The sequence below is a fragment of the Podarcis muralis genome, chromosome 16, assembly GCF_964188315.1.
Source record: "Podarcis muralis chromosome 16, rPodMur119.hap1.1, whole genome shotgun sequence".
Classification (NCBI taxonomy): domain Eukaryota; kingdom Metazoa; phylum Chordata; class Lepidosauria; order Squamata; family Lacertidae; genus Podarcis; species Podarcis muralis.
Window position 1 is genome coordinate 16146824 of NC_135670.1, and position 27437 is coordinate 16174260.

At 47.8% G+C, this 27437-nt stretch overlaps 2 protein-coding genes across 7 annotated transcripts in view; one reads left to right on the top strand and one right to left on the bottom strand.

The window, feature by feature from the left end:
* Window position 1: 1 nt before the first annotated feature.
* NUDT17 (nudix hydrolase 17) lies at window positions 2-6992 on the top strand. Its single transcript, XM_028709111.2, has 8 exons — window positions 2-245; window positions 982-1104; window positions 2106-2289; window positions 3428-3453; window positions 3799-3891; window positions 4616-4714; window positions 5813-5949; window positions 6079-6992. The coding sequence occupies exons 1-8, from the start codon at window positions 150-152 to the stop codon at window positions 6227-6229; spliced, it is 909 nt and encodes a 302-aa protein (XP_028564944.2). The 5' UTR covers window positions 2-149; the 3' UTR covers window positions 6230-6992.
* Window positions 6993-7197: 205 nt separating this feature from the next.
* Window positions 7198-27437, bottom strand: part of PIAS3 (protein inhibitor of activated STAT 3) — a 35044-nt gene continuing 14804 nt past the window's right edge. For 4 of the 6 annotated variants that reach the window (XM_028709109.2, XM_028709104.2, XM_028709105.2 and 1 more), the window contains 13 exons: window positions 25995-26079; window positions 23572-23622; window positions 22949-23039; window positions 21811-21945; window positions 21362-21467; window positions 20469-20542; window positions 18023-18183; window positions 17041-17177; window positions 15920-16088; window positions 14941-15071; window positions 13953-14024; window positions 13225-13262; window positions 7198-11715 (listed from right to left, as the gene is read on the bottom strand). In XM_028709109.2, the coding sequence (XP_028564942.2) occupies window positions 11434-11715; window positions 13225-13262; window positions 13953-14024; window positions 14941-15071; window positions 15920-16088; window positions 17041-17177; window positions 18023-18183; window positions 20469-20542; window positions 21362-21467; window positions 21811-21945; window positions 22949-23039; window positions 23572-23622; window positions 25995-26079 (1532 nt within the window). In that variant the 3' untranslated portion in view covers window positions 7198-11433. The remainder of the gene's footprint in view (window positions 11716-13224; window positions 13263-13952; window positions 14025-14940; window positions 15072-15919; window positions 16089-17040; window positions 17178-18022; window positions 18184-20468; window positions 20543-21361; window positions 21468-21810; window positions 21946-22948; window positions 23040-23571; window positions 23623-25994; window positions 26080-27437) is intronic. The other 2 variants (XM_028709106.2, XM_028709110.2) reach the window with 1 other exon arrangement.

Here is a 27437-nt window from a genome sequence, read left to right on the forward strand (position 1 = left end):
GGGGGGACGGGTCTCCTGTTCCTTTGCAACCTCTGCGTGCAAATGCCGCGGAGCCTTTTGCAGCGTAGAGGCAGCATGTTTCAATTTTTCATGATAGTGAATTTCCTCCAAGCAGCCAGGCTGAAAAGCCTCTGAAAAGCCTCGCTCCGATGCTGACTAGGAGGGCGAACATGAAGAGCATCACCAGGGTGGTGGTTTACCTGTCCAAAGAGAACAGCTGCCCGCAGCGCGCCAGGTTCCAGCAGGTAGCGACGAAAACTGTGTGTGGGTCTGTCACTTGCTGTCCTCTCTTGGGGTTTTGTGGAAGGATCCGGGTGATTTGCAGGCAGATGAGGTCCCGCATCCACACCAGTCATTTAAAGCAGTGGATCCTGGGGTGATTCCCTAAAGGCCACGGCAATGGATTAAGCCAGGGGTTCCCCAACATCTGGGTGGCCTCTTGGTTCCATAAACTCGCCCCCAGTGCCCCCTACCCTATAAAAAGAACAATTCAGAATTGCAGATTGCAGGACTCCCTAAAGAAAATAATAGCACAAGAAAATTCAACACAGTAACAAGTATTTCCACACTGGTTCAAAATTTAGTTCAACAAATCGATGAACTTGATCCAACAACAGCAGCTTTATTATTATTATTATTATTATTATTATTATTATTATTATTATTATTTGAATTTATATATCACCCTATACCCAGATATCTCAGGGTGGTTCACAAAAAAGATCAACATAAAAACCACAATATATATATAATCAAAATAAAAACAACAACCCCCTCACAAAAAGAGCCACATTTCAAAAGGGTATAGGATGTCAATCAGGTGAACCAAAGGCCTTTTAAAAGTCTAATAGTAATTTACACCCCCGGAACTGCAGCATTACCTACAGTCTTAATTGGACACCGCCCCCACCCAAAATAATCTTGCATACAGTATTATGAAATGGTGACCAGGGTTTTGTTTTGTTTTTTGTCTGCTCCCAGAGCATCGTTGGCCACTTTTGCACAGGCGACGAAGACAGCTGGATGGTGAACTGCGCTTTGGATCAGCGCCGGTTCCTGATTTCTGACAGGGAGTTTGCTGGCTCCAACAGGGTCCTCTTGCAGGTTGGTGGGGGAGATGGATGGGGTTTCCAGAACTGAAACACTCTTTTAAAAATGTTCAGTTCTGCTTCTTTTCTTAAAGATGCCTTCTTCCATTTATTTTCACCCAAGTTGCTACTGTGACCTTTTTTCTTTTTCTTTTTGAAGGAGAGAATAAAAATATAAAACCAAAAAATTACCTTCTTATTTGTCTATCAATTTCCCAATGATGGAGAAGGTAAAGGTAAAGGGACCCCTGACCATTAGGTCCAGTCGTGGCCGACTCTGGGGTTGCGGCGCTCATCTCGCTTTACTGGCTGAGGGAACCGGCATACAGCTTCCAGGTCATGTGGCCAGCATGACTAAGCCGCTTCTGGCGAACCAGAGCCGCGCACGGAAACACCGTTTACCTTCCCGTCGGAGTGGTACCTATTTATCTACTTGCACTTTGACGTGCTTTCGAACTGCTAGGTTGGCAGGAGCAGGGACTGAGCAATGGGAGCTCACCCTGTTGCAGAGATTCGAACCGCCGACCTTCTGATTGGCAAGCCCTAGCCTCTGTGGTTTAACCCACAGCGCCACCTGTGATGGAAAACTTTGTCTCAAATCAACACCTCCCTATGGTGGAGTAACATATGGAAAATAGCATTACACCTGTTTTTACAAAGAAAAAAAATTTACATTTGTCTCTTCCACACATCTCTAGAAAGTTGGGATAAGTAACATCCAATTGGTTTGGGGGGGGGAAACACTGGTGTAATTTAGAGCCTTTTATTCTTGGTAGTCCTTGTGTCTCTGGTGGTTCCAGTTATAGGTTTATGTTTCTGTATCTCTGGCAAGTCATCTCTGATTCCCTCATTTCTTATGATGCTGCTCTCCGCTTACCTGTCACAGGTATCTAAGGATAACCAGCTTTTATCGTTCTTCTTGCAAATGTAGCATCCCATGCTAACCTTTGTTCGGTTTGGTTTATGTGTTTGTCTCACGAAGAAAGGAAAAGATAAAAAAGAGACCTTCTTCCACAGAGACCGCCTTTCTGCCCCATCAAACACCTGACGGAGGCGCAAGCTTCTTCCCTCCCTGTGGAGACCCAGGAGCGAGGGGTGGATGTGGGCGTGGCCATCCTCCTGCAGTCGGCCAATCAGAAAGTGTTGCTGACAAGGCGGTCCAAGACTCTGAGCATCTTCCCCAACATTTGGGTCCCTCCAGGTGAGAGTTGGAGGTGAGGCAGGGGAAGGGAATGTGTTTGTGACACCGCAGTTAGAGAAATTAGAGGTGGATAAGGGATGGGGAAAGCTGCCATGCTCCAAAGGCAGAATACACAGTCATCCTACAGCCGGACCCCCCAGGTAACTGGGATTGAGGCTCTTTAGACTAAGCCTGTATGCTTGAACAGGCCAGCCAAGGACCTTACCTGGGGCCCCTGATTTTCATAAGAAAGTGCTTTGAATTTTTCTTTTTCTTCTTAAGACCAGCAGTATACAGTGGTACCTCACAAGACGAATGCCTCGCAAGACAAAAAACTTGCTAGACGAAAGGGTTTTTTGTTTTTTGAGTTGCTTCGCAAGACGATTTTCCCTATGGGCTTGCTTCGCAAGACGGAAACCTATTGCAAGTTTGTTTCCTTTTTCTTAACACCGTTAATACAGTTGCGACTTGACTTCGAGGAGCAACTCATAGAACGCGGTGTGGTAGCCTTTTTTGAGGTTTTTAAAGACTTTGGTGATTTTTGAAGCTTTTCCAAAACTTTCCCGACACCGTGCTTCGCAAAACGAAAAAAATCGCAAGACGACAAAACTCGCGGAACGAATTAATTTCGTCTTGCGAGGCACCACTGTATAAATTTTACAAAATTAATAAAAGAAACAATACCACATTGGCTTTGAGTTGGATCCTGGGGCTGAAGGACCTGACCATTAGGTCCAGTCGTGGCCGACTCTGGGGTTGCGGCACTCATCTTGCTTTATTGGCTGAGGGAACCGGCGTACAGTTTCCGGGTCATGTGGCCAGCATGACTAAGCTGCTTCTGGCGAACCTGAGCAGCGCACGGAAATGCCGTTTACCTTCCCACCGGAGCGGTACCTATTTATCTACTTGCACTTTGACGTGCTTTCGAACTGCTAGGTGGGCAGGAGCAGGGGTAGTATATATTTATCCCCATCGTGCATGCCGGAGGGGCCGTACATCCTGTGGAAAGCTGCCCCCCCCCAACGTTTCACCCCCTTTCCTTTGGTCCAAGAGCTGAGACGGCAACTCCGAGAATGAAACGCTGAGCTGAGCGGTGGGCTTAGAGGGGGATCGAGCCTGTCAGAAATAAATTGGCATGGACCTTTCTTTTCCTTTGCAGGTGGCCACATCGAACAGGACGAACAGGTAACGAAACAGCTTGCTGTGCTCTGGAAGGAGAGGAAGTACAGAGGCAACCTGTGTCAGGGGAAACCAGGCTGGGAGGAAATAAGTTTATTTATACCAGGGAGGGTCAATGTGGTTCCTTCTGCATGTTGCTGGACTACGCCACCCATCTGCCTGGCCGAGTCAGGGGCTGATGGGAGTTTAGTCCAGCAGCATCTTCATGTTGGCTACCTGCAATTTATAGAGATTTCTGTCCCATCCTTCTTGTACCTCAGAGTGGCTTCTATCAATCTGAATTTGTGTTTTTCCTTTTAAAAAAAGGGAGTTTCAGGATCTGCTCCAAACCTGCTTTTTCTGCTCCTGTAGTTGCTGGATGCTGGGCTGAGGGAACTGGGGGAAGAGACAGGCCTGTGGCTTGAGGACGGGGAGTTTTCCTGGCGCCCGCTGGCCCTGTGGGAGGTAAGAGTCACTCAAGCACCCCAGAAGAGCTGAGGTGAATTATGGGGTGCCTAGAAGGGCTGGGAGGGACCGGGGTTCAAAGGCCAGTCCACATGAGGCAGGGGCAGCCATGTTAGTTGTGCATGACTTTGTCCTCTTCATATCTAAAATGCACAAGTGTGAATTATTTGCGCACTATGAGTTGTGCAGAGTCACCCATGAGAGACTCTTTGGTTTAGCAATCTGGTTAAGGCTGAGGAGACACCAGTTCTGATTCCCACTTGGATGCAGTTTGCCAGGTGACCGTGTCATCATCTCTCAAACCTGGCCTACCTCACAGGGTTGTGTTGAGGATGGAATTGGGGTGGGGAAGAGCCATGCCACCCTAATCTCCTTGGGGCTATTAATTTTCAAGAATAGATAAAAGAGAGTTATGAAACATAGCAATACTTGAGACCGATTGCTCTATTTACCTCAGAATTGTCTACACTGACTGGCAGCAGTGGCTGTTTGTGGTTTTCAATGGTATCTTCCCAGCCCTAACTGGAGATGCCATGGGGGATTGAACTTGGGACCTTCTGCATGCCAAGCAACTGCTCTGCCCCTTGAGATAGGGCCCTCCCCCCAGTGTTCAAAGCAGTTCACTTCCAGCCTGCTCCTTACAACACCCCTGTGAGGAGGAGTCGGTCTTCTCGCACAGCCTAGGGGTTTCCTCACGGGTGCTGCCTTCTCTCACCCACTACAGTCTGTGTACCCTCCCATGCTGAGCAGAGGCCTGCCAAAGCGTCACCACGTCGTCGTCTACCTCCTTTTGCTTTCCCGCGAGAGTCACCAGCAGCTCCAGGTGAGGTGGTTGGTGCCATTCAGGGTCACGGGAAGCCTAACCGGGTGTCCAAGCGACCCCCCCAGAAGAGAAGATCAGAAGCACACACACACCCTCCTGGTTTTAAACTATGCACAGCATCCATATGTCAAGAATGCTCAAGTTGTGATTCCTGCATTGCAGGGGGTTGGAATAGATGACCTTTGGTGTCCCTTCCAACTCTACAATTCTGATTCGCTCTTATGGGCAAGCTCTGGTGACTCGGTGGTTTCTTGGAACTCTAGTTCAGGGAAGGAGGGAGGCCTTTTTCCACCCGAGGGCTGAATTCCCCGATGGGCAGCCTGCCTAGTTCCTAGAGTGGTTTAACAATCTATCTCTCCACAGTGAACTCTGGGAGCTGCAGCTCTAGGAGGGCATTAAGGGGGTCTCCTAGGAACTCTCAGCACCCTTCACAAACTACAGCTCCCAGAATTCTTTGGGGCAATTTAAAGTGGCATCCTAGGACTTTAAATGTATGTGGCCTCTTCCTCTTACATCTAATCAGCCTTTTAACTAAGAATGGCAAACCCCAGCTATTTCATGGGCAAAGATGGGGGGCATACTTTTGTACTGGCAATAACCTTGTTTACACACCCAGCTTTGCCTACTTAAAATGATCATAACAGGTTTTTTTAAAAAAGAAAATGGAAATTTATTAGAATATTTCATCTCAGAGTAAACAACAGAGCGTCTTGTGGCAAAAGCTGAGAAGGATGGGGAAGCTTTTATGATCAGTGGGCCACATATCCTGACCCCTGGCGGGCAAAATTTCACAGGTGGGTGGGGCATTACCTGCCAATCGCCCTAGGTTATAGTGACATCAGGTTGATGCCGCACTCTAAAGTGAAGCCCTGATTGTTGGGATTTCAAAGCCTGGTGTGGGGCTGTTTGAAAGCCCTTTTGCAAGGAGACACGGACTGCTTTCAAACCTCTGAAAACCTGTTTGCAAAAGGGCTTTTAAACAGCCCCACACTGCTCTTTGAATCGCCAGTTTTCTTTTAAAATAATATCCCACCGTACTCGACATGCCTAGAACAGTTCTGGTTGCTTGGCTGTGCTTACTTTTGTGTCACATTTCAGGTGAGACTGAAGCCCAATGAAGCAGAAGTGAGCGCTTACGCCTGGCTGGACGAGCCGGTCTTGGCATCCATCGCTGCTACGCAGAATGAGATTGGGGCCACCAGTGCGATGGCAGGTGATCTCCCACCAGCTGTCAGGTATGTGGATGGTTAGGCGATGCGGAAAACGGGGGGGGGGGAGCACCCCACTCTTGTTCAGCACCTAGGTCAAAAGTGTGCTGGCAGCTCTTTGGGCTAACTGGGCATCTTCTTTGCTTCCCTGAACAGCATCACCGAACTGCAGCACGGCTCAGCCAAGACAGTGGCCATCCCCACCACAATGTTCCTCAGCTCCGCTCCACTACAGGGGGAAGATGTGGAAAGAGTGAGCACCGGGACAAAGTTTGCCCTGAGGCTCTGGCTGGACACTTTAGAGTGAAGCAAGCAGAGTGAAAGGATCAAAACTGGGAAGGAAGAGAAAGAAAGAGGTGGCAAGCCACATGGGGTATGATCCGGACTCAGCCACTGGATTCAATCCTAGTTTTATGCTGGTGCCAGTTGGCTCTCTCGATACCACTAAGGTTGATCAGGCTTCCCTTTTTGGGGGGTGTGGGGGGGGGAGGACTGATCTCATGGGGGAATTGTATTTTCACATTTTATTGTTCAGTGACCAAGGAGCAACAAGAGTTTCACTTCTTGCCTGGGCTTTCAGAGATGTAGGCACACTCCACATTAACAGGGGCAGGAAAGCAAATGAGGGCTTTTAAAAGTTTGGGTGTGTTGCTTTTTTAGCAGAACCTGTCATTGTACATACTTAAAAGAGGCAGTCCACTGGGTAGCAGGGAAGAAATAAACGAACGCAAATGATAGGACGCATCTGAATTTCATACCATGAGTTCCAGAATTTTCTTTCATGTGCTTATCTGGTTCCTGTTCAAAGGACTAGCACATATGGGTTCCCTTCGCATTCAAGATGACAGAAAATAATCCGTGGAAGTTGGGTGGATTTGAAGCCCTGTCTTCTTGCTCAAAAGTCTTACAACTTGTTCACTGTGCCAACATGGCCCATGTCTAGCAACCACTGCCGTGCTTTTTAGGAAGGGGCAACACATCTTTTGTAATCAACTATGGCTATTCTTATTTTTAAAATATTGTTTTGTTTTGAAAACCCCAACAAAAATAAAGTGTGACGTATGGCTCCACTTTGCTGCTCTGCTCAGATTGGCAGCCGTATCCTGTACCAGCCGTGGCTTCCAGCCTGCCTGCCAACTCTACAATTCAAGGGTAGCCCCGGGTGCAGCACGTTGCAGTAGTCCAGTCAGGACTCTCTTGGTCCAGGGACAGCCATAGCAGGTGAGCCAGCTGAGGCTGGAAATTGGCACTAATGAAGTTAGAACTCCACAACAGTTCTTTTGTCAAGAATTTATTTTATCTAAAAGGTACTTTTTGCATATACACAATGGCTCCAAGCTGATAAAACAAAGAGATTCAATGGACAGAAAAAGGAGACCCAAAAGTGTGAAGCGAAGCAGTCCTCTTTTTTGCTATTGAGGTGCAGATGAAATGTTTTATGAGGTTAGTGAGATGAAGCAGGGTGTGTGTTCTGTCTGCAGACACATTGTTTTAAAGCAGTTGATAATGGCATTGAAAGGAAAACCAGAACCCCTGACCTTTCTTTGTCCCCAAATGCTCATTGTTAATGTACAAAACATTTATGCCTGTAAAGCTTGGCGGTTCTTCATGCGGCTGCCTGGTCTTAACCACCACTTGATAAACAGCCACAAGGCTGCATGCCAAGGGGGGGGGGGTAAGAACCTTGGGGGACAGCTGCCCCCAAGTTCCAAGAAAGTGTCTTCCTGAAGGCTCCCCACACCCATCCTTGAAAGACAAATCAGGTCAGCGCAAATAGGTGCATGTGTTGTTGGAAGAGAAATTTGCAGTATCGCTTACCAAGATTTCATGCTTTGAAGGAGCTGGAATGTTGGCAATGCTCAGGAGGAATTGGGGGGGGGGGAGGTGTACCAAGCATGGAGATTTGAGGTTGGAAGATAAGACTGCAGCTGTAATATAGGGCAGGAGCTCCCTCCCCACCCCCAGCTCTTTATTTCTGGCTTCAAACCTTGCAAAGAATAGCCTCACATCACGACACTTCCCCTCCAAAGGACTAGAGACTTGAGTTTTTGTTTAAACAGAAATGGAGTTTTCAGGAGACGAATGCCTAGGGCTGGGTGACAGGAGTCAGCACGTTTTGCAGTCTAGCATTATAGATTTATGTCAGCTAGAAAAGAGGCGCCCCACCCACCCTGAAGGTGTAAATCTCTCAGCGTTTGGCCGTTCTAAGCAGATGCCTTGAAAAACCAACCCCCTAGATGGAAATGACATGGGGACACCCAAGTCACACACCTAATGGCACATAATGAAGAACATAAGAAAGGCCTGCTGGATGAGGCCAGTGGCCCATCTAGTCCAGCATCCTGTTCTCAGTGGTGGCCACCCGGATGCCCATGGGAAACCTGGAAAGCAGGGTTTGAGCACACAAGTGCCCTCTCTCACCCTGTGGTTTCCAGCACCTGGTATTCTGGAGGCAGCGGTGAGCAGCTACTGATAGCCCTCTCCTCCATGAACCTGCCTAATCTTTTAAAGCCATGGAGCTTGGTGGCCATTGCTGCTTCCTGTAGGAGGGAGTTCTCAATTCTTCATTTCGTTTCAACTCTTCATTCTGGCTTCATCACCTTTCAGATTCAAAATATTCCCCCACTTCTTCTACAGCCGCAAATCACCAACGCAGATTAATACTGCCTGCCTGCCAAAGGATGCTCTGAAGAAACGGTGTAGTGTATTTGCATCCATTCAAGCCTCCTCTAAAACGTTAGTGAAATGATATATTGGGGTGGGGTGAGGTGAGGAAACTAATCTGCGTTAAAGCAAAGGTTGGATGACCTCCGAGGCACCAACCCTTACACTGTAGTCTGGCAGACATAAGTGCTGCTGAAACGTAAGACATTCCCTACAGTGGGAACTTCCAACAAACTCAAATTTGGATGGCCGTGAAGTATAGGGACTTTATGTGTTGCTACTTGGAAGCAAAGCGGTTCAAGGCGGCTTTGGCCCAGTGATGCTAGGAAGTTTTTGGGCTGCTTAATTCTGACTTCCACCTCACTTTGCCAGCTGATCCTTTTGGCTGGAGAGGCAGGGTTTGCGCCTTCTGCATGTAATGGAAGGGCCAACTATGGTCCCAACGCAGGGAGCGAATGTCTCCTATTACCTTCCCATTCAGGAACCTTAAATAAACTTCCAAGGAAGCCCAGGATTCATCAAAACCTCTTTCTTGTTCCAAACTCAGATTTAAAAGGAAACATGAAAGGAGGACTTATCGAAGTTCTCCGAGGAGTGGGAGATCTGGGTAACGGGCTACGCCAAACGGAATTAACAGCTCTGATCAAAATGCATTGGAACATTTCCTGCCCTGAAATTGGGCATTTCTGGCTTTTTGATCTGCACACCGTGGAGTCTTTGTCGAGTGATTAAAAAAAATAAAGTTGAAAAGAGGCCAAAGCTTCCTCATAAGGCTGTCACTGTTTTGCTGCATCTGGCTTAGTGCTCCTGTTGCTTTCAAGCAGGGAGAGATTTTATTCTTTAAGTTCTAAACTGCCTTTCAGGGCAGAACCACTCCACTCAAGGCTTGTTCTTCTTGTTGAAAGCAACAGGATTTGTTAGAAAAGGAAAAAGTGCTTAGCTTTCCAGAACACTGTCTTTCTCACCGCATCGTCTGGCTTGGAAAAGGCGAGACGGGCAGGTGCAGGAAGCGGAAAATGCAGAAGCAGCGGCTACAAACTTAAAACACACACACACGCGCAAAACAATTATACACTTAAATACATAAATAAAGTTTGTGCAATGGACGATGCGCTGCCCCCACCTGGGCAGGGAGGGAAGTGCAACCTTCATTTCGTCCTCGGAAGAGAGGGTGGGTGGGGGGAAACACAGAAAAGATCTTTGGAGTTTCTTATGTACAAAAACTGAAAATATAGATTATAATAATTATATATATCTATATATATATATATCTATATATATCTTTTTGTTCTCTGTACAAGATTGGCAGGAAATATTTTAAGAGGAGTGGGGACGGGAACCCTAGATCTACAGCTTTAGAAAAATACACTGTGGTAACAACATTCTTGAGGATGGGCAGGTCCGCAGTGGATGTTGGTGATGGAGGAGAGGAGGACAGAGACACAGGGGCGCAAATCACGGGACTTTTAAGGGCATGCTGGTTTCGGAAGCGTCCCCCGGGGCTGCATCGTTAGCGTAAGTCCGAATCTCAAGGAAGCACAGCTAAGGAGGTACCTATGACAAAGAGTCAAGACAGTGTTGCCTGTGATGGGTCAGGTTTTGTGGGCAGTGGGGGGGGGCACAGACCCAGAAGTCACAGCCCATTGCTCTGTAGAGGGCACAAGCTCTCCACCCACCCGCGGCTCCCGTCAAGTGCGCACGCAGCCCAGGGGAAGAGGAGAAAACAGTCACGGAAGTCCCCAATGCGGGAAAGTCAGCAGGAAAGTGGAATCTCCGTTTCCCAGTCCTTTTGAGTCCTTGAGCTGCTCCAAAGCTCATCCCGGGCTTCTACTTCATCTTCATTATGAGTAAAAGAACTTTTTTTGCTTGCCGTCAGGCTCTCTCGAGTACAATAATCTTGAGAAGTTTGGGCATGTGGAGGATCTCTGAGAAATCTGTTTTTATTTGTGGCAAAACTCTCTCAGCTGGAACCGGCCACTCCTTACTGTGGAAGTGAGTTTCCTGTTATGCCCTCACCGGATGAGTCTGTAAAAATCTGCTGGGGGGGGTGTAGCTTTGGTTTTGGCAAATTAGTACACTGCTTTCAAGTCTCACGTTAGCCCTTCATCGGGCACATACAGTATGTCCTTCCCTAACAAAGAATTCTCTCAAACTTCCACTTTTTTGTTTTTTTAATGCCAGTCTGAAATGGTCCAATATAACCTGCCTGGGATCTCTGGTCATTTATTGCAGAGCTGGCGATGTGCTGAGTATGAGCTGTGCCCAAAGACCAAATTTATTCGTGCTTACGATAAAGTTGCCTTGATTTCACTGGCATTCTGCATTCACTGAGGATTCTGCAATCAAATCCCGGACAGAAGAAACCCAGGTTTCATGCTCCCCCCCCCCAAAAAAAAGTGGAATACTGCAACTCGGATTATATGTTGATGAGTCTTCATTTGCCTCATTTTGCATAAATAATCCTGCTTCCATTAGGCTGTGGGGACCTGGAACTCGGCCCTCCCATGATTGAAATTAAATCTTGTTTCCCCAGTTCTTCAGGGCTTTCTGGACTCCACCAGCTCAAAACTCCCAAGCAGCTCCAAGGCCAAATGAAAAGGCGAGATTCTTTGGGCCCCCCAAACTGTCCCGAGTCAATTCCATCATTTTTCAAACCTTGAGCGGAATTGCAGAATGGAAAAAAGAGCCCTGAAGGAAAACAAGAGAAAGATCTTTGCCCGATTTGTCTCTTTCTAAGAAACAGGCTTGACGGAATTCTGTCTTCTCCTTGTTTCACTCCAGTGGGGGAACGACGATTCCACCTCCTGCTCTCCTGTAGGGAAAGGGTATATTCCACGCCGCAAGCTTTTAGTCTAGAGAGATGATATCTGGCCGGCACCCCGGCAAGATGGGGCTGCCCCCCACGGTGCCGCTGCGCACGTGGCTTTCCCGTAAGGCCGTGGTGGGCGAAGAGACAACGCTGTTCATGCGGCTGCTGCTGCTGCCGGTGGGGGAGCCCACGGTGCCATGGGACCCCACCACCACAGGGGCCAGGGGGTTCATAAAATGGGGTGAGGTGCCACGATACTGGAAGAAGTGGCTCAGGGTGTCTTGCTCATCCAGGGAGGTGATCACGGAAGGGCTGTAATGCTGTCAGGGAAGGAGACAATCAGTTATTTGATGCAAAACAAACAACAACAACAACAACAACGAGTTAAAAGGTATCAACCAAGGCTGTGAGCCGGCATGATCCATTATGTCAGAGGAGAGGGGTGGGAAAACTTCAGGGAAAACACTTAAAAACAAAACCCCTAGAACTCCCATGATCTTGTCTGCTGCCAAATAGACATGGATGTCAAATTAAAGGAAGTCTGATGTAAGAGCTTGACCCACGGAAACGAACAAACCCCCAAGTCTGGCACACAGACAAATAAACCAGAGCTTATTTCTCCAAAGTTTGGTTTCTTGCCTGGCGAGTGTGTGGAGTAGCCCCAAAACTTCCTAGTTGAAGAAGAGCCCTGGGTTCCTGCACATTCGCAAGCCACAGTTAACAAGGAGCCAAGGTCTGTAAGCATCAACAAAACTCTGGATTGCGGGCAGTGAAACAAGCACAATTAATCTGCTAGGCTGGGTTCAGACAATCAAATCAACCAGAGTTTCATACGATGGTTTAATAAGCTGTGGCTTGCATTATGAGCGAAGGATATCCCCATGAAAAGGGTAAAAGGAACTGTCAATTTACCAAGTCCGGCCAGACAGGCTCCCTGCTTCCCCACCCAAATCCAACAGGCAGCAACAGCTTTAAGAAGTCCCAGGAAAATCAAAACTCCTTTCTCTAAAGTCAGATAAAGGAGATGACTCTTGAGTTGCAGAGTCTTGCAGTTCATGAGGATTTCCTCGGAGTGGGAAGAAGGTGAGGCAACTACCACTAAGACCAATTAACATGCCTCTCACAAACATTTGTTGCTCAGGGACAGTTTGGAAAGGAGGAGGTGGGCAAAGTCCAGCGGAGAAAGAGAAACTGCCCCCTCACCACCCCTGCTTCAAAATCCAACTTTGTTCTCATCAGGTTAAGTTCCCTCGAAGTTTCTCAGATTGTTACTGGCAATCTCAGGAGCTGAGCTCGCTAGATCAAAGCAGAACATTTTGCAAGACAAGAGTGACTCTTTTGCAAAGATTTTTATAGGAGCTCATTGCACAACCTGAACTGCTAGCTCCAAGCCAGCCTCTCTGCAAGGGCTTCAGTGCAACAGCTCAGCTCTAAGGTCCCAGAAATATCACCCCAGACAAACGCAATTTGCTTTCCACGGAGCCAAGGGCTGTTAAGCTGTTCTTATTTCTCAGAACAGTTATAGGAATTCACACGGTGAATGCACTTTGAAAGGAAGGTGCTGGGGGGGGGGGGCAGCAGCCTGTCACCCACTGTAAAACAGACAGAGTGAAGCAAGGAGGTAGGAATTTGCAAGAGGCAGGGAAAAGACTGATTTCCCCCAGCCTGTGTTTGCTGGGTTAGCTCAGTGGCAAGAGAAAGGCTAGGTTTGCTCAAGGGTGAAGGGTGGAGAGAAAGCTCACTGGGTGGCTATGTTGCTGAATACATGGAGAAATGAAGACTGGGGAAGGGAGGTTGGGGAGATGAAGGAAAGGGGGGGGGGGACATACCTGATTTTCACTTTGAAGGAAGGAAAACAAATCCAGACCTAGAAAAATGAAAAGGTGAAAAAATAATCTTAATGGTAAAATGAACATATTGGAGGAGAAGAAGGGATTACCAAAAAAAGTAGTAAAGTTGGGAGGGGTGTAGGAAAAGATATTTTGGTGGTGGCAGGAGGGCCGGTCTCCATGGACACCGCAAAGGCCTTAGTGTCCTGGGAGGGCCTGCCAGGGTGGTGCCATTGAGGAGCACTCCTGGGATGGGTGACCCACCTGCCTCCATGCCCCCCCCCACTGCCTGCAGTGGCAGAGGGGTCCTCCTGTGAGCAACATCCCCGCTGCAAGGAGAAAACACTGCCCCCTCCCTGCTGCACAGCTGAGGAAAGGGAATGTTGCAACACCCCCAGTCAAAAAGCTGGCATTGTCGTTTCGGCTGGAGCAGTATTGCTTGGCCTGGGGGGCACAGGGCACTGGGGTTCGCTTGGTATGGAGGCACCACCTAGTTTGGGGGCAGCCGGGAGAGAGACCAGTGGGGGGGGGAGCTTCCTGGCCTTGTGGCTGGTGTGCAGAGAGGGAGCTGTGCCACACAGCGGCTGGCCCATGACATGCCAACATGCCTGACATTTGAAATGCAAGACCTTCCTCTCTGGGCCAGGTTTGGGTGGGTATTGAGCTGGCAGCTTTAGCAACCACAGTTACATCAGAATTTCCTGTCTGTCTGTCTTCAGAGCCTTCACCTTTTTTTACTTTTCGGACTCTGCCTTCTCTCCTCTCCTCTCTTGCACTGCCAAATCCCCAGGCCACAATTCCTTTGGACACAAACATACAAGCATCACAACAGGAATGAGGCTTATCAATCAGAAGGGGCAGGGAGCATCTGGCGGGATGGGGAGCGGCTCACTTTATACCAGGCGAGAGTGAGACTGCGTATTCTGCCAACTGAGCAACAATGGCATGCTGACACACACCAGATCCTGGGGGCTTTGCACAGCGTACGGCATCTCTGCCAACTCTTAACATTTCTAGTTCTCATGGTTTCGAAAACGCGCCAGGAAGGATGTGGGGTGGGCTTAAGGAGAAAATTTTAAAAAGTTTGCAAATAAGCTTACTCTGCTTATATCCACGCAGGTCACAAATATGTTTTCTAGGGTGTATTTTGGCATGGACAATCCCGAGCAAGCCATACGTTCTAACAGAGTTCATGCCTCTCAATCCTGCTCCATCCCAACACACCCTGAAAGCCAGGAGTAAGGTCGATTTGCCTCCCTGCCTGGTTCTGACCAGCAACCCTCAGCTCTCTTTCTCCGCAGGGCTCTGTGTCCACAGCTGCATCCTTCAGAGGTATACACTGGGATTGTGTAAGAAGCATTAGATTGGCTGTGGTTCTTCACAGCCTCTCTCATTTCTGAGGCTGTCCCTAGGCGCATTTGCATTCCAATAAAGGCCTCTCTTTTCACTTGGAGCCTGCATCCTTTTCTGCAAGGTATACTTCAGACCATTTAAATTTATCCAACATAGGTAGAGGGCACAGGGGAACAGTTTATGGAACTGGGGGGGGGGCAATATCCCCAATAAGTTTGAGAACCACTGGTCTAAGCCTTCACAGCGCAGAGAGTCCTGTGAAAACACTGTTTGGATACCCTGCTCCTATGGGGATACAAAACAGAGCAACAAGGAACTAAACGCAAGCTTTGGCCCTGTGCTGAGCGATGCAGCCCAAATTACCTTGGATGTCCGAGGGGACCTGGTAAGGGTGGTAGTCAGGGATCGGAAGGCTGGAGAGGTAGTCGCTCCCCACAGTGGCCATCGGGGGGCTGCGCAGCACCGAGGAGGGCTGGTGGTCAGGGCTTAATACTCTGAAATGAAACAGAAGGACTAGGCTTGGAGAAGGAAAATAAAGGGGGTGCACATGGCAGACAGGTATCAAATCATATGCATGGTGTACTGACAGAAGTCTTTCTCCCTCTCTCGTAATACTAGAACCCAACGGGGTCATCCAATGAAGCTGAACGTGGGAAGACTCAGGACAGACAAAACCAAGTCCTTCTTCACGCAGCACAGGACCTAAAACTATAGAACTTGCTCCAGCAGGAAGCAGTGAGGGCGACCAACCTGGATAGCTTTTAAAGGGTGGGGAGTAGGCGAATCCAATAAAACTATTGATGGCTACTGGTGACGAGGGCTACACTGCCTCCACGGCTGGAGGCAGCAATGCTTCCAAATACCACTTGCTAGAAACCACAGGAGGGAACACAGCTCTTGTGTTTGGGTCCTACCTGCGGGTTTCCCACTGACCTCTGGTTGGTCCCTGTGAGAAAAGGATGCTGGGCAAGATGACCCCCCCCCCCTTTGACCTGATCCAGCAGGGCTCTCCCTGTTGTTCTCTGCTCTTCCCCATTCTGATTAACCCGCTTAATCTGGACCTGGAGCATTCCGCACAAGAGAATGGGTTCGATGAAACTATTGATGGCTACAGTAAGGATTCTGAATCCCAGTTGCTGGAGGACAGCACAGTCGTGGTCTAGCATGCTCACGTCCTGCTAGCCGATTTCCAATGGGCACCTGGCTGACCACTGTGAGAACAGGATGCTGGATAAGATGGATCCCCCTTGGGCCTAATCCAGGCTCTTCTCAGGCTCCTACACTCCCTTCTTTCCACACAAGAAGGTTTAACCCAACAGAGGAAACACAAAGCGAGCCCCACCCCTTGGTTCCCGCTGCAGACGGGATGGCCGCAGTGGTGAGTGGGAAGGGCTTCTTGGCGGGGGGCTCCTCCTCGTCCGAAGAGCTGTCCAGCGTGAGGTCGATGACCTCCACTTTCTTCTTGCCTTCGGCCAGCTGCTTCCCGTCAGAGCCCACTGTGTACAGCGAGGCTGCGAAGAGGAGGAGAAGAGAGGTTAGGGTAGGCGAAGACAGACAGCCCTGCCGTAAAACAGCAGCAGGGCTCCGATCTTGAAACTCGTCAGCACTCAGGTTAGCACAGACAGCAGGGAGTTCCCTGTCCGCCCGTCAGGAAGGTGTGCAGTTGGGCTCCCTGATCCCTTCATCCCTGATCACTAGCTGTGTCAACCAGGAGTGATGGAATTTGGGAGTCGAGTAACATCAAAGGATATAAGCTAGGCTGATTTAGGAAGGAGGAGCAGGAGGCGCTGCAGGGGTCCCAGGACTATGGCACTTCTGTTCCCAGGGTTTTGTATCTTGCCCCTGACATACAGACACGTAGGCAAGACTTGAAGAGCTTCTTCCTCTTCAAGGCTGCCTTTAACTGAGATCATGATTAGCTAGGATGTCTGAAGAGGAAGAGAGGGGCTGTGGCTCTGCCTTGCCCTGCCCTCTCCTCAACTGCTTATGCCTGGCTTGGCCGTGCCCTTGCACTGTGACTATAATACCTCTTGCCTGCTTAAATGCAGGAGGGGTGTGAGTGCAAATCCCAAATTTTGCACAACTACAATATCACATGCTGCAGAAAGGTGACATCCGTTGCTAGACAAAAAGTGGCAAAAGTGTGCCAATGCAGGAATTTACAGCCCTCTAAAGTATTTTGGCTCTTCATCAATCTGCCATTAGCCATGACACTGCTAGGCCAGACTAAAGGGCACCAGTCGAGGGCCCCATGAAGGCCAGAAGAACTCAAAGATGTCTCATCCTCTTCTAAAGCCACCAAGTTGGCGGCCGTCATTGTTGCCTCATGTGGGAGGGAGTTCCACAGTTTAACTCAGTGTTGCATGAAGAAGGGGACTTTGAATCTTCCTCCATTCAGTTTCAATCACACAACGGCCAACTAACATGCACAGGGAGGTGCCAGGCCTCCCCAGTTCCTCCTACCTTCCAGCCCATTGTAAGCAGATGGCTGGCAAACCTCCTGGTTCTCTTTCTTGGGCTTCATGGGGCACCAGGAGCCATCCTCCATGAATTGGATCTCATCGCAGTCTGTGACAGAGTTGAGGATTTCCATGAACAACCTGGGGGGAAGGAGGGGAAACAGAAGAAAACGTAGGGGCGATTCAACATCTGGACAGTGGCTGAAGTGCTGTAGCCCTAACCACCTGGAGGGCACCACTTTGGTGGAGTTTGTGATTACTATGATCGATCTACAGTCGGCCATAATCTTACATAGTCCCTACACCCTTCTTCTCTTCTTCGTGCACAAAAAGGAGGAGAGGAAGCTTCCTCATTCCTTTAGAACAGGGGTAGCCAATGTGGTCCCCTCCAAAGGCTTTTGGACTACAACTCCCATCATCCCTGACAACTGCAATGCTGGCTGGGGCTGATGGGAGCTGCAGTTCAAAAACATCTGGAGGGTTCCAGGTTGGCTGCTTTGGAACTCGCCACAGTTCAAACTCCAGAAACCGTGACTCGTTTTAACAAACGTTGGATAGAACCAACCACAGGTCCAAGTTTGTACGTGGCATAGCACTGTGGTTTGTCCTTAAAGCAAAAGCAGGTGTCTGCATGGAGGGAAAGTGGAGGAGAGCAATGCCAAGCCAGACGGTCATCATGGTTTGTTCGCCAACAGGCCACACAAAAGATGGACAAAACTGTAAGCATGGCTGCAATTCTTGAAGAGCAAAGATGGCGGACAGAATGTGGCTTCTGGAGAATCTCATCTTGTACTAAATCATTTACTAATTTACAGAGGTTGTGGAACCATTGATTTCTAGGTAATAAAACAGAACATCTATGCAGCCCTAAAGATAGACACCACCACCATCCCTCCAGAATTTAGTAAGTCTGATGGCAAAAGCTGTGGGCAGGGGGGGTCATGTGGGTAGAGGGAGCCTGACCTCCGAGCCTCCCCCAGCATTACCCGTCAATGATCAAGGCCTCGTAGGGGGCCTTCTTGTCACAGACAGGGCAGGTCCAGGTGGGCTTCTTCTCATTCATCTGAAGGTAAAGGGCTGCGTCAAAGCACTGCAGGTGGGTGCAGGTGAAAGCTCGGCAGGGGACGATGAGCCTCATCTTGCCCAGCTGAAAGGAAGAGGGAGTTTATTTATCATCATGTATTTACTGCATTTATATCCCACCACTCTTGAGTGTTAAGAAATTCTTGCTGGTTTACTTCAAATTATCCAGAGATCTACCAGAAGATCTCAATCCACCTTCCGCCCACTCTGGTCCAGATCGCAGACTGGGAGCCCTTTGCAGATAACACTGGTACTGGTGAAATTTCACTGACAAGAAGCTTCACATAGAAACTCCCTATGCTCACATACCCTGCCATTAAGCTTTCATGGGGGCTGCAAGCTTTAGTGTAACTAAAGCTTCTAGCAGCTGCCAGATTAGTAATTGCCCGTTATTGGAAGCGTCCTGAAGTTTTACTGTTTTGAGTCTGGAACGTCGCTTTGTTGGAACGCCTGACCAGACACAGATGGGAGAGGCCGAATCTGACAACTTCAATGCAGAATGATTTCCCTTCTTTGAACGTCCCTCCGGATTTTCATTCTTTGTTATGAGGGGTATTCAAATACCATCTGATACTCAGTGAAGCAATATTGTACACTGGTTTGCTGTTATTTTATTCCACAGCTCTGTATTACTTTTTCTCTGTCAACCTATTTTGTGTGTGTGTCTACATATTCTTGTATAAGCATAAAAAGAAGAAGAGAACTTTAGTATAACTGTATCAACCCAAATGTAATCACAGATGAAGAGGGCATCTTATTCAGGGCATCAAGCAAAGGCTGGGCCTTGACATCAGATGCCTCCTGTTCAGAGAAGCACAGAGTGGCATGGAAGCTTCGTTTTCTGCAGCGCCCTGGAAGCAGGCTCTGCTGCAGCGCTTGGGAGTCCCCAACTGGGGCCTCACACTGAATACAATGAGCAAAACTGCTGGAGTGGGATTTTCCTTGTGCTCAGGGAACGGCTGCTGATCCAGTGGAGCCACTCACTAACGGAAGAGGGGGGAATTGGGTCGATTCTCCCTGCAGTTCCCAGGCTTATTTTACACCCTGTTCTCTCAATGTTCTGAAGTCGGCTTGAGAGAGAGAGTTGCAAGGGGAGAGGGAAAGCCCTCCGGGTCTCTATGCTCAGGGTAGAAGTTGTGACCAGGACAAGGACTTAAGAAGAGCCCTGGCGGATCACGCCAATGGCCCATCTTAGCCCAGCATCCTGATCTCAGTGGCCAACCAGATGCCCCAATGGGAAACCAGCAGGCAGGACCCCAGCACAAGAGCAACTCTTTCCTGCTGTAGTTTCCAGCAAGTGGTATTCAGAGGCATTGCTGCCTCTAACTGTGGAGGCAGAGAAGAGCCATAATGGCTAGAAGCCATCGATAGCTCTCTCTTCCTCCATGAATTAGTCCAATTTATTTTTAAGCTATCTAGGGTGGTAGCCATGACTGCCTCCTGAGGGAGCGGGTTCCAGTTTATCTAGGCACTGCATGAAGGACTTTATTTGCCCTGAATCATCCAACATTCAGCTTCTCTGCATGTCCCTGAGCTCTAGTGTTAGGAGAGAGGGAGAAACCCTTTTCTTTATTCACCTCCTCCATACTCGCCTTTTCTCCAAGCTAAAAAAATCCAAATGCTGCTGCCTTTCTCCATAAGGGGATTTGCTTCACCCCCCCTTGATTATTTTGCTGGCCCTTTCCTGAACCTTTTCCAACTCTACAATATCCATTTTTGTACACAATATTCCAAGCACAGTTGCAGTACAGATTGGCATGACAGTATTATATCAGCAGTTTTATCTTCAGCTCCTTCCCCAACGATCCCTAGCATGGCATTTGCCTTTTCCACGGCCGCTGGGTCGATATCTTCATCAAGTTACCTACCACAACCCCAGGGCCTGTCTCTTCCTGGCCAGATTTGAAAGTATATGGAAAGTTAAGGGGAGAGGGTTTTGCCCCTAAATGCATCTGAGATTAATTATCTTTGGTTCAGCTTACAGCTGCCTTCACTAACCCCGTGCCCTCCAAATTTTCTGGATTACAGTTCCCAACTCAGCAAAGGCTGCTGTAATCCAAGACATGTGGAGGGCACCAGCTTGGTGAAGGCTGGCTTGCAACATTATACAAAATCAAAGCAGAAACAACAACAGGAGAAAGGCGATTTTTGTGCATAACGAGCAAATCATTAGTTGCAGGTTCCAAATACATATTTATGAGCTTGGGCTGGAATGAGCTCCTCATTTGTTTTTGGACAGATTTGGTTTAATTCTCAAGGCAGATTTAGAGTGTTTTGGTGGTTCTTCATGTATTTACATATATACTGCTTCATGTGAAATAAAGAGATAAAAGGAGAAACCCGACATACCGGACACATGAGAGAAACTCGTAAGCTCGTTGTCGCTATCTCGCTGTCGGGATCGGCTGTCAGTTTTTCTTTGACTGTGAGGTGTGGGGAGAGAAAGCAAAGAGCCCACTCAGTATTAGGAAAACACAATGATGCACACTGTGTGGGAACAGCCATGGCTCCGGGGTGAAGCATCGGCTGGCATGCAGAAGGGAAATGGTTCATCTCCAGGGGCAGCTGGTGAAGACCCCTGCCTGAAACTTGGGAAAGGTGATGCTTGTCAGGGTAGACCTGAGCTAGATGGACCAAGGGTTCAAATCCATACAAGGCAGCTTCCAATTCCCCCCTAAACACCTGTTGCGCGAGAACGAGACTCCACTCTGCAATCTTTTTTTACACTGGGACTTTTAAAAAATATGATCTGGAGTAAAGCTCTGCTCTACATTTAGCCTGGAACAATTTGCTGCAGGCTGGAGGGCAAACAGATCATAGAACTGTAAATTAGAAGGGACTTGAACCACCAACCTTCTGGTTAACAGTCAGACATTTTGACCCATTGAACCATCCAGTTCTGTGAGTAGTATTCAATTCTTTGCACTAGTGGGCAGCACTTCTGCTCATGAGAGATGAAGCACATGACTTTCACCAGTCCCCAATACACAGCACAAGAGCTGCAGTAAGCCAAGATGATAGTAAAAAGGTGCTTTGCCTTGTGCGACTAAGAGAGCTTTTCACTAGTGCTAACCTACCACCTGGAGGTAATTGCAAGAAAAAAGCACACACATCCCTGACGCAGAATCACAAAGTTGGAAGGGACCCCAAGGGTCACATACTCCAACTCCCTGCAATGCAGGAACCACAACTAAAGCATCCTTGACAGATGCAGACAAGATTTCAAAGGACAGAGAACTTACTCAGGGCTCGTGAGTGGTCTGGGTTTCGGATGCCCTTGGCTCTCAGTTTCTGTAGCAGTGTCACCGATGTCAACTGTTTCACCAAATAAACTGATAGGGAGTAATTCTAGGCAGAAGGAAACCAATTATTATTCACTGTTGTACAGAGGAATTAATGTATTCACTGATCTAAGTAAGAGGCTAAACCCCGGCTCTCGTCCATTGGCTGCAGGTCTCCCTGCCATTCTTCAACCATTGGTTGAGCTTTGCTGATGTCATGGAATGTTTACAAATGTTTATCTGCCAAACTAGAGAGGCTGCTCACAGGATGTTCAGTTTATTTGTTGCCGATCACCTAATTGGGACAGGTGCTTTCATACACACAGTTGCAAGGATGGACAGGAAAGTGGAATAATTCTGTTCACACATGGGGGGAAAAGAGCAACACAAACCACAAAGCTTCTCCTTACCCTGCCAAACTCAGAAGACCAGTTCACGACGATTGTATTAGGGACGGTGGCCGAAAGCCGCACCAAAGGGGTGATGTTGATGGGTCGACTGGGCCGCTTGGGCTCTGCCCCATTTTTGGTGGGGGGAAGATAACCCTGCAGAGGCAGAAGAGGACATCTGAGGTCAGGCCCCTTGACCCTTTGCCAAGGCTGGACATACAGGGAACCAAGAATAAGGATGGTGGGTGAGTCATCAAGGGGCCGCAGTCACTAGTGTGCATTCCAGAACACCACCACTAATAATAATAATAATTGTTTATTACCTGCCCTTTACCTTAAGGTTCCAGGGCAGGTTACAACATTATTATACTGTCAGGTTTAGGGTCCTGACACCCCCAGAACTTTCCTGATATGCATGCCTGGTCTCTCAGACCCCAGGGCATGTACAGAGTTCAGCAGAGTAACTCAGCAGAGTGTTGGCAGCAAATGAATCACACGAACAGCTCACTCCATCAGCAAATATGCTTTACTGAAGCATTTCGATAGGCATTGCGGTTGCAAGTCCTCAGCCAGATCCCTGACTGGGTGCATAGCTCAAAAAACAGTTACAAAGAGATGCCGGCAAACTGCATAGCTTGAAAACAAAAGAAAGACTGACTGACTCTCACACCTGCGTGCAACTATATAAGGAGGGCTCAGACAGCCTGGAACCTTCCGGTCAGCAATGAATACTAATGAGAAAGGACTGCTGAGTCACATGTGCAATATTTAAAGCCACTTAAAACAATCACAAAAATAAGGGAGATGTAATGAGGAAAGTGCTTCTTTGAGACACTATGTAAACCATACACCAACTATATGGGGTTTGACAATAGGTAAACATAGATGGACTCACCACACCTTTTACTTCTGCAAAAATGACTGCTATTAATTCATTAGAAAGATGAATGGTGATGGAGGCTGTTGCCTGGTGTATATTGTACTACAGGTCATGTACTGTTGCAGGGTTGTTTTATTGTACTATAACATTAAAACATTTATTTGAAAAGTACAGCTTGGGAGATCAGGATGTTCTGCATGCAAAGGGTGCACTTTTGCCACTGACCCGTGGACCCTTCTGACGGAACCGAGGAGCCGGTGGGAGGAGGGGCTTACTCACCGGAAGAGGGCAGAGCTTCCCATTGATCTTGACAAACAAATTGGGTGGGAAATAGTCCTCTTGCGGGCAACTGGTTTCACACAAACAAAACCTGCAGAGAGGCAAAGAGACCGGAAGGGTGAGGGGAAGACTACCCCAAGGACAAAATGGTAACTAGAGAGGAGGGGGAGTTTCCCTGAGTCAAATTCCTTATTAAGAGAGGTGGATAAATGAGAACACAGAATTATAGAGTTGGGACCCTGAGGGTCATCTAGTCCAACCCCCCTGTAATGCAGGAATCACAGCTAAACCACTCTGTAGGCAGGGCGTCGTAAGTTGCTCTGAGCTCTTATAGGGCAGGACTCAGGGATTTTGCTCATTTGTAACTACACAAATGGGGAGGGGGGCAGGTTCAAGGGCAGGCCCACCTACAGCACTTCACAATAATACAACCTAGAAGTCTCCAGATCATGGAATACATTGGCCAAGTGATAGCTGGCCAGCCAGCCTTGGCTAAGGTTGAGCCAAGACTGCTTTATACAAGGAAAAAGCACCCCAGAAGCCAGTCCCTAAACAGTGTGAGATTTGTAGAGATGTATTTTTCCGATTTGTAAAAGCCCAAGAAAACATCAGGCTCTGCTTACCTCAGTTGTACCTGGACGGTGTAGTCACATTTGGCAGCAGGTAAGATATCGCTGGAAAAAGGAGGAGGGGGAGGAGAAATTCTTAAATTTCCCAGAACAGTCAAGCTATTTGGAAATACTGTCATTATAATACAATACGTAACAGGCTGAAACCTACTTTTCAGGTTAGATTTTTGTTTTGTGTTTAAAGAACACATACAGAACAAAAACCAGCCCTCCACCCCCCACTGGCTGAGCTTCTGTGACATCACAGAGGGCTTGTGGGCTTTCTAACAGCAGAGGGGAAACAGCCTACCACAGATTGTTGCTGGGAGGGAAATGGGAGAATTGTTGACCTGCGTGGGGACAGGGAAGAACCTTCTCTTTGGCTTGTGGCTTGGAACATCAGAGTCAGCCTACAGTTAGAAAATTAAAATTACAATAAACAGGGAGCAGAGGGCTGGCACTTCACGCAGCAGCAGCAGCAGCAGCCTGGAAGGGGTTCTCTGGTTTAAGAGCACAATATGAACCTGCTGGATTAAGCCAATGGCCCAGCATCCTGTTCTCACAGTAGCCAACCAGGTGCCTGTGGAAACGTGCAAACAGGATTTGAGCACAAGACTCCTCTCCTGTGGTTTGCAGCAACTGGTATTCCAAAACACTGCTGCCTCCCGCTGCCCCCCAGGCAGAGCCTAGCCATCAAGGCTAGTAGTCATCCACAGCCATCTCTCCCAGGAATTTGTCTCAGCCTCTAGGCGGATGGCCATCCCTGCCTCCAGTGGGAGGGAGTTCCATAGTTTAACTATGTGCTGCATGACTTTCTTTCACCTGCCCCTGAATCTTCCAACCTTCAATTTCTATAGCAAGCAAGATGCTGTCATTTGCTGGTCCACAGCCCAGGCCTAGAACTGTGCCATTGTCTGGAGTTACAGCAGGGAGCCAGTGGGAGATGTTTGGCTATGCTGCCCCTGACTGCTGCCAGTCTCCGCAGCAAGCAGCCCCCGTTCCTGCCCAAACTCCTGCTAACAAATGTGGTACCTAAGGCTTCGTTCAAACTGACCACAGTCAAATTATAGGTGGTCAATTAGTAGCATTTGACCAGCGTGCTAAGCCTGGTGGCCAAACTTCTAGTTTATTTTTAAAGTAACTCTTTATATATGAAGACCGCAGCAGGGAAGAGTAAAAACCTTCTGGAACGCCCATTTTGGTTGCATATATGTTTATGCGCAGCTGCCTCTGTTGGTGATACCCATGGCGGGAGCGGGGTTGAAGTTTGGGAGGGGGGAGTAGGTTATATTAAGAAGCCACTTAAAGAGGATAAAACCTGATATGAGGGAACTTTAAAATGAAATTATATTACAGTTATAAACACCAAGGACGGGTGAGCAGGAAGTCATTAGTATTGCAGAATAGGATTATAATTATTGAGTGTTAAAATGTAATTTTGAATCTTGAAATCAGATAAAATATTGATATTGGGGGTGGGGGGGATGAGATCTTTAACTATCCTCTGAACAAAGAAAGGAGCCAGCCTGGTTGCCTTGTTCTACTGTAGACCAGCTACTTAGGCTAGAACTAAAAAGTTACTCCCTAAATTGTGTATTTCCGACAATAAACATAGCTTCAATACTTTCTTACCTACAAACATCTCTCTCTCTGTGTATGTGTGAAAGCAACAGGAAAAGCCTGCTCTCTAAGCAAGATTCACTGGTTTAAACACAACTCATCCTGCATACTATCCCATTAGTTTGTTTGTGTGGGTGTATGCGTACATGTGAAAATTGATTTGAGGTGTGGACGTGTTAGTCGATGTGGAATTTGTGTGGGTTTTGAGTGAATAGAATTGTAAAGTTAATTGTAAGTCCTGCATTATTGTTTTTTTCTTCATGTTTTATATACTGTATTTAATTTTGTTCCCCCCCCCCCTTTGTAAACCACTTTGTAGGCGTTTGTGGTGAAAAGGAGAATGCAATACTTGAAATAAACATCCTGGTTGTAGTATTGCTCTTACGTTACTGGCTCAGTTCAGACACCGCACCAGTTTGTATCAATCATAGTTTAGAACAAACAAGCCAAACTAGGGTTTACCAGATGCTTATTTGATTTCATTTTCTGTCTGGCTGAGGACTCCTGTTTCGAGGCAAAGAACCGGTTGTCACTTTGGTTTGCCAATTCAGACACTGCACAAAATAACGATACTTAGTCCTAATGCGTGACTAAAATTTCCTGATGCTTAGTGCAAACCACGGTTTGCAGGCACACTTCAAACCAGCTTCCGATTCCAGTTTCTCAGGCAATCACAAACTGTGGTTGTTAAACTCAGACATCACACCAGTTAAGCACCCTTGACTGTGGTTTCATACAGTGTCTGCACTCAGCCATTGCATTTTGTGTGTGTGCTGAAAGAGCTACAAATCCTAAACAGAAAATAAAATGGCCCTTACCGAGAGGCAAGGATCTGCTGCACCTGCTGGGGAGTCAGGGCAAAGGTGAAGTGAGCCTCCTCAAACCTCTGGCTGTTCACAGATGCTGCAAAGAGAAAAGGCCAAAGGCCAAAGTGATCAGACAAGGCCGTAATCAGAAGCCCACAGGGGAGGCCAAACCAAGAGTTCTGCTATGCACAAAGGAATCCTGAAACAGAGGGGGGGGGTGGAGCTCAGCAGGCTCCCTGGACCACCTATTTGCCCTCTCCATCATAGGTGGAATGGAAATGGGCTCCACATGCTTATCCCTGGCTCCTTCATGTCTAGCACAGGGATGGGGAAAATGCAGCTCTCTGATATCCTTGGACTCCAACTCCCATCGTTCAGCCCTAGCAGTCAGCATGGCCAATGATCAGGGATTATTAATACTATTATTACACTTAATTTATTAATTGCCTTCTAAACTGCCATCTCAACTAGGTATACACATAATTCAAAACAGTTCAAAACACAAGCACAGCTAACACATTGCAGCAACAGTATTGCATGGAGGTAGAGAGGAAACTGGTGAAGAATCACCAGTGTGCACTACCAGTTGGGAGGGAAGGAATGATTCAGTGTGGGACCATGTGCTCTGCATGCGGAAGGACCCAATCCATGGCATCAGAAGTTAAAAAACGGATCCATGTGCAGCAGGTGACAGTGAAGACCCTCCCACCCAAATCCAAAGCTGCTGACTGGCCATCTGATCTGGCTGAAGGCAGCTTCCTATGCACCTCAATATATAGATATTTTGGACTACAACTCCCATCAGCCCCAGCAACTATGACCAGTCCCAAACATCTGGAGGGCCCTATGTTGGGGAAGTTTGGCCTTCACAAATCAGGTTCCTGTGCACAACTTGCAAAGCAAAAAAAAATCACACAAAATAGTCAGGGAAGGCAGAAGGCATTGTGCAACTTGCACAATTGACACAGATAATGGAATTTTATTTTCTTTCAGTGCAGAATGCATAGTGCCTGGTGTATATGAGACTAGAATCTCTGTCTCTGTACTGACTCTCTCTCCTACCATTACAGGGTGGACGCAGGCAGCTCTGCCCCTCAGCAGAAAAATCTGAAAAATGCTAGCCCTGGGATAGAGACATTCCCGGGCCCTGCAGGTGAAGCCAAGGCAAGAACTATCACAGTTAAACATTCCTGCAGCACTTCATGGCCTCCGGAATGAGAACAAGGGCCCTTTACCCTTACTCAGTCTCACTCTGGTTCTACTGCAAAACACATGCCACTCTATATTATTATTATTATTATTATTATTATTAAGCTGGCATTAGCTCACCAACACTCTTGCCATGACAAATCTGCCAATTTTTCACCTGCCATAAGACACATATAATTATTTTTGGCTCTGACAATCAAACCAAAACTTGCAAGGATTTGACAATGGTCTCCCTTTACCATCTCT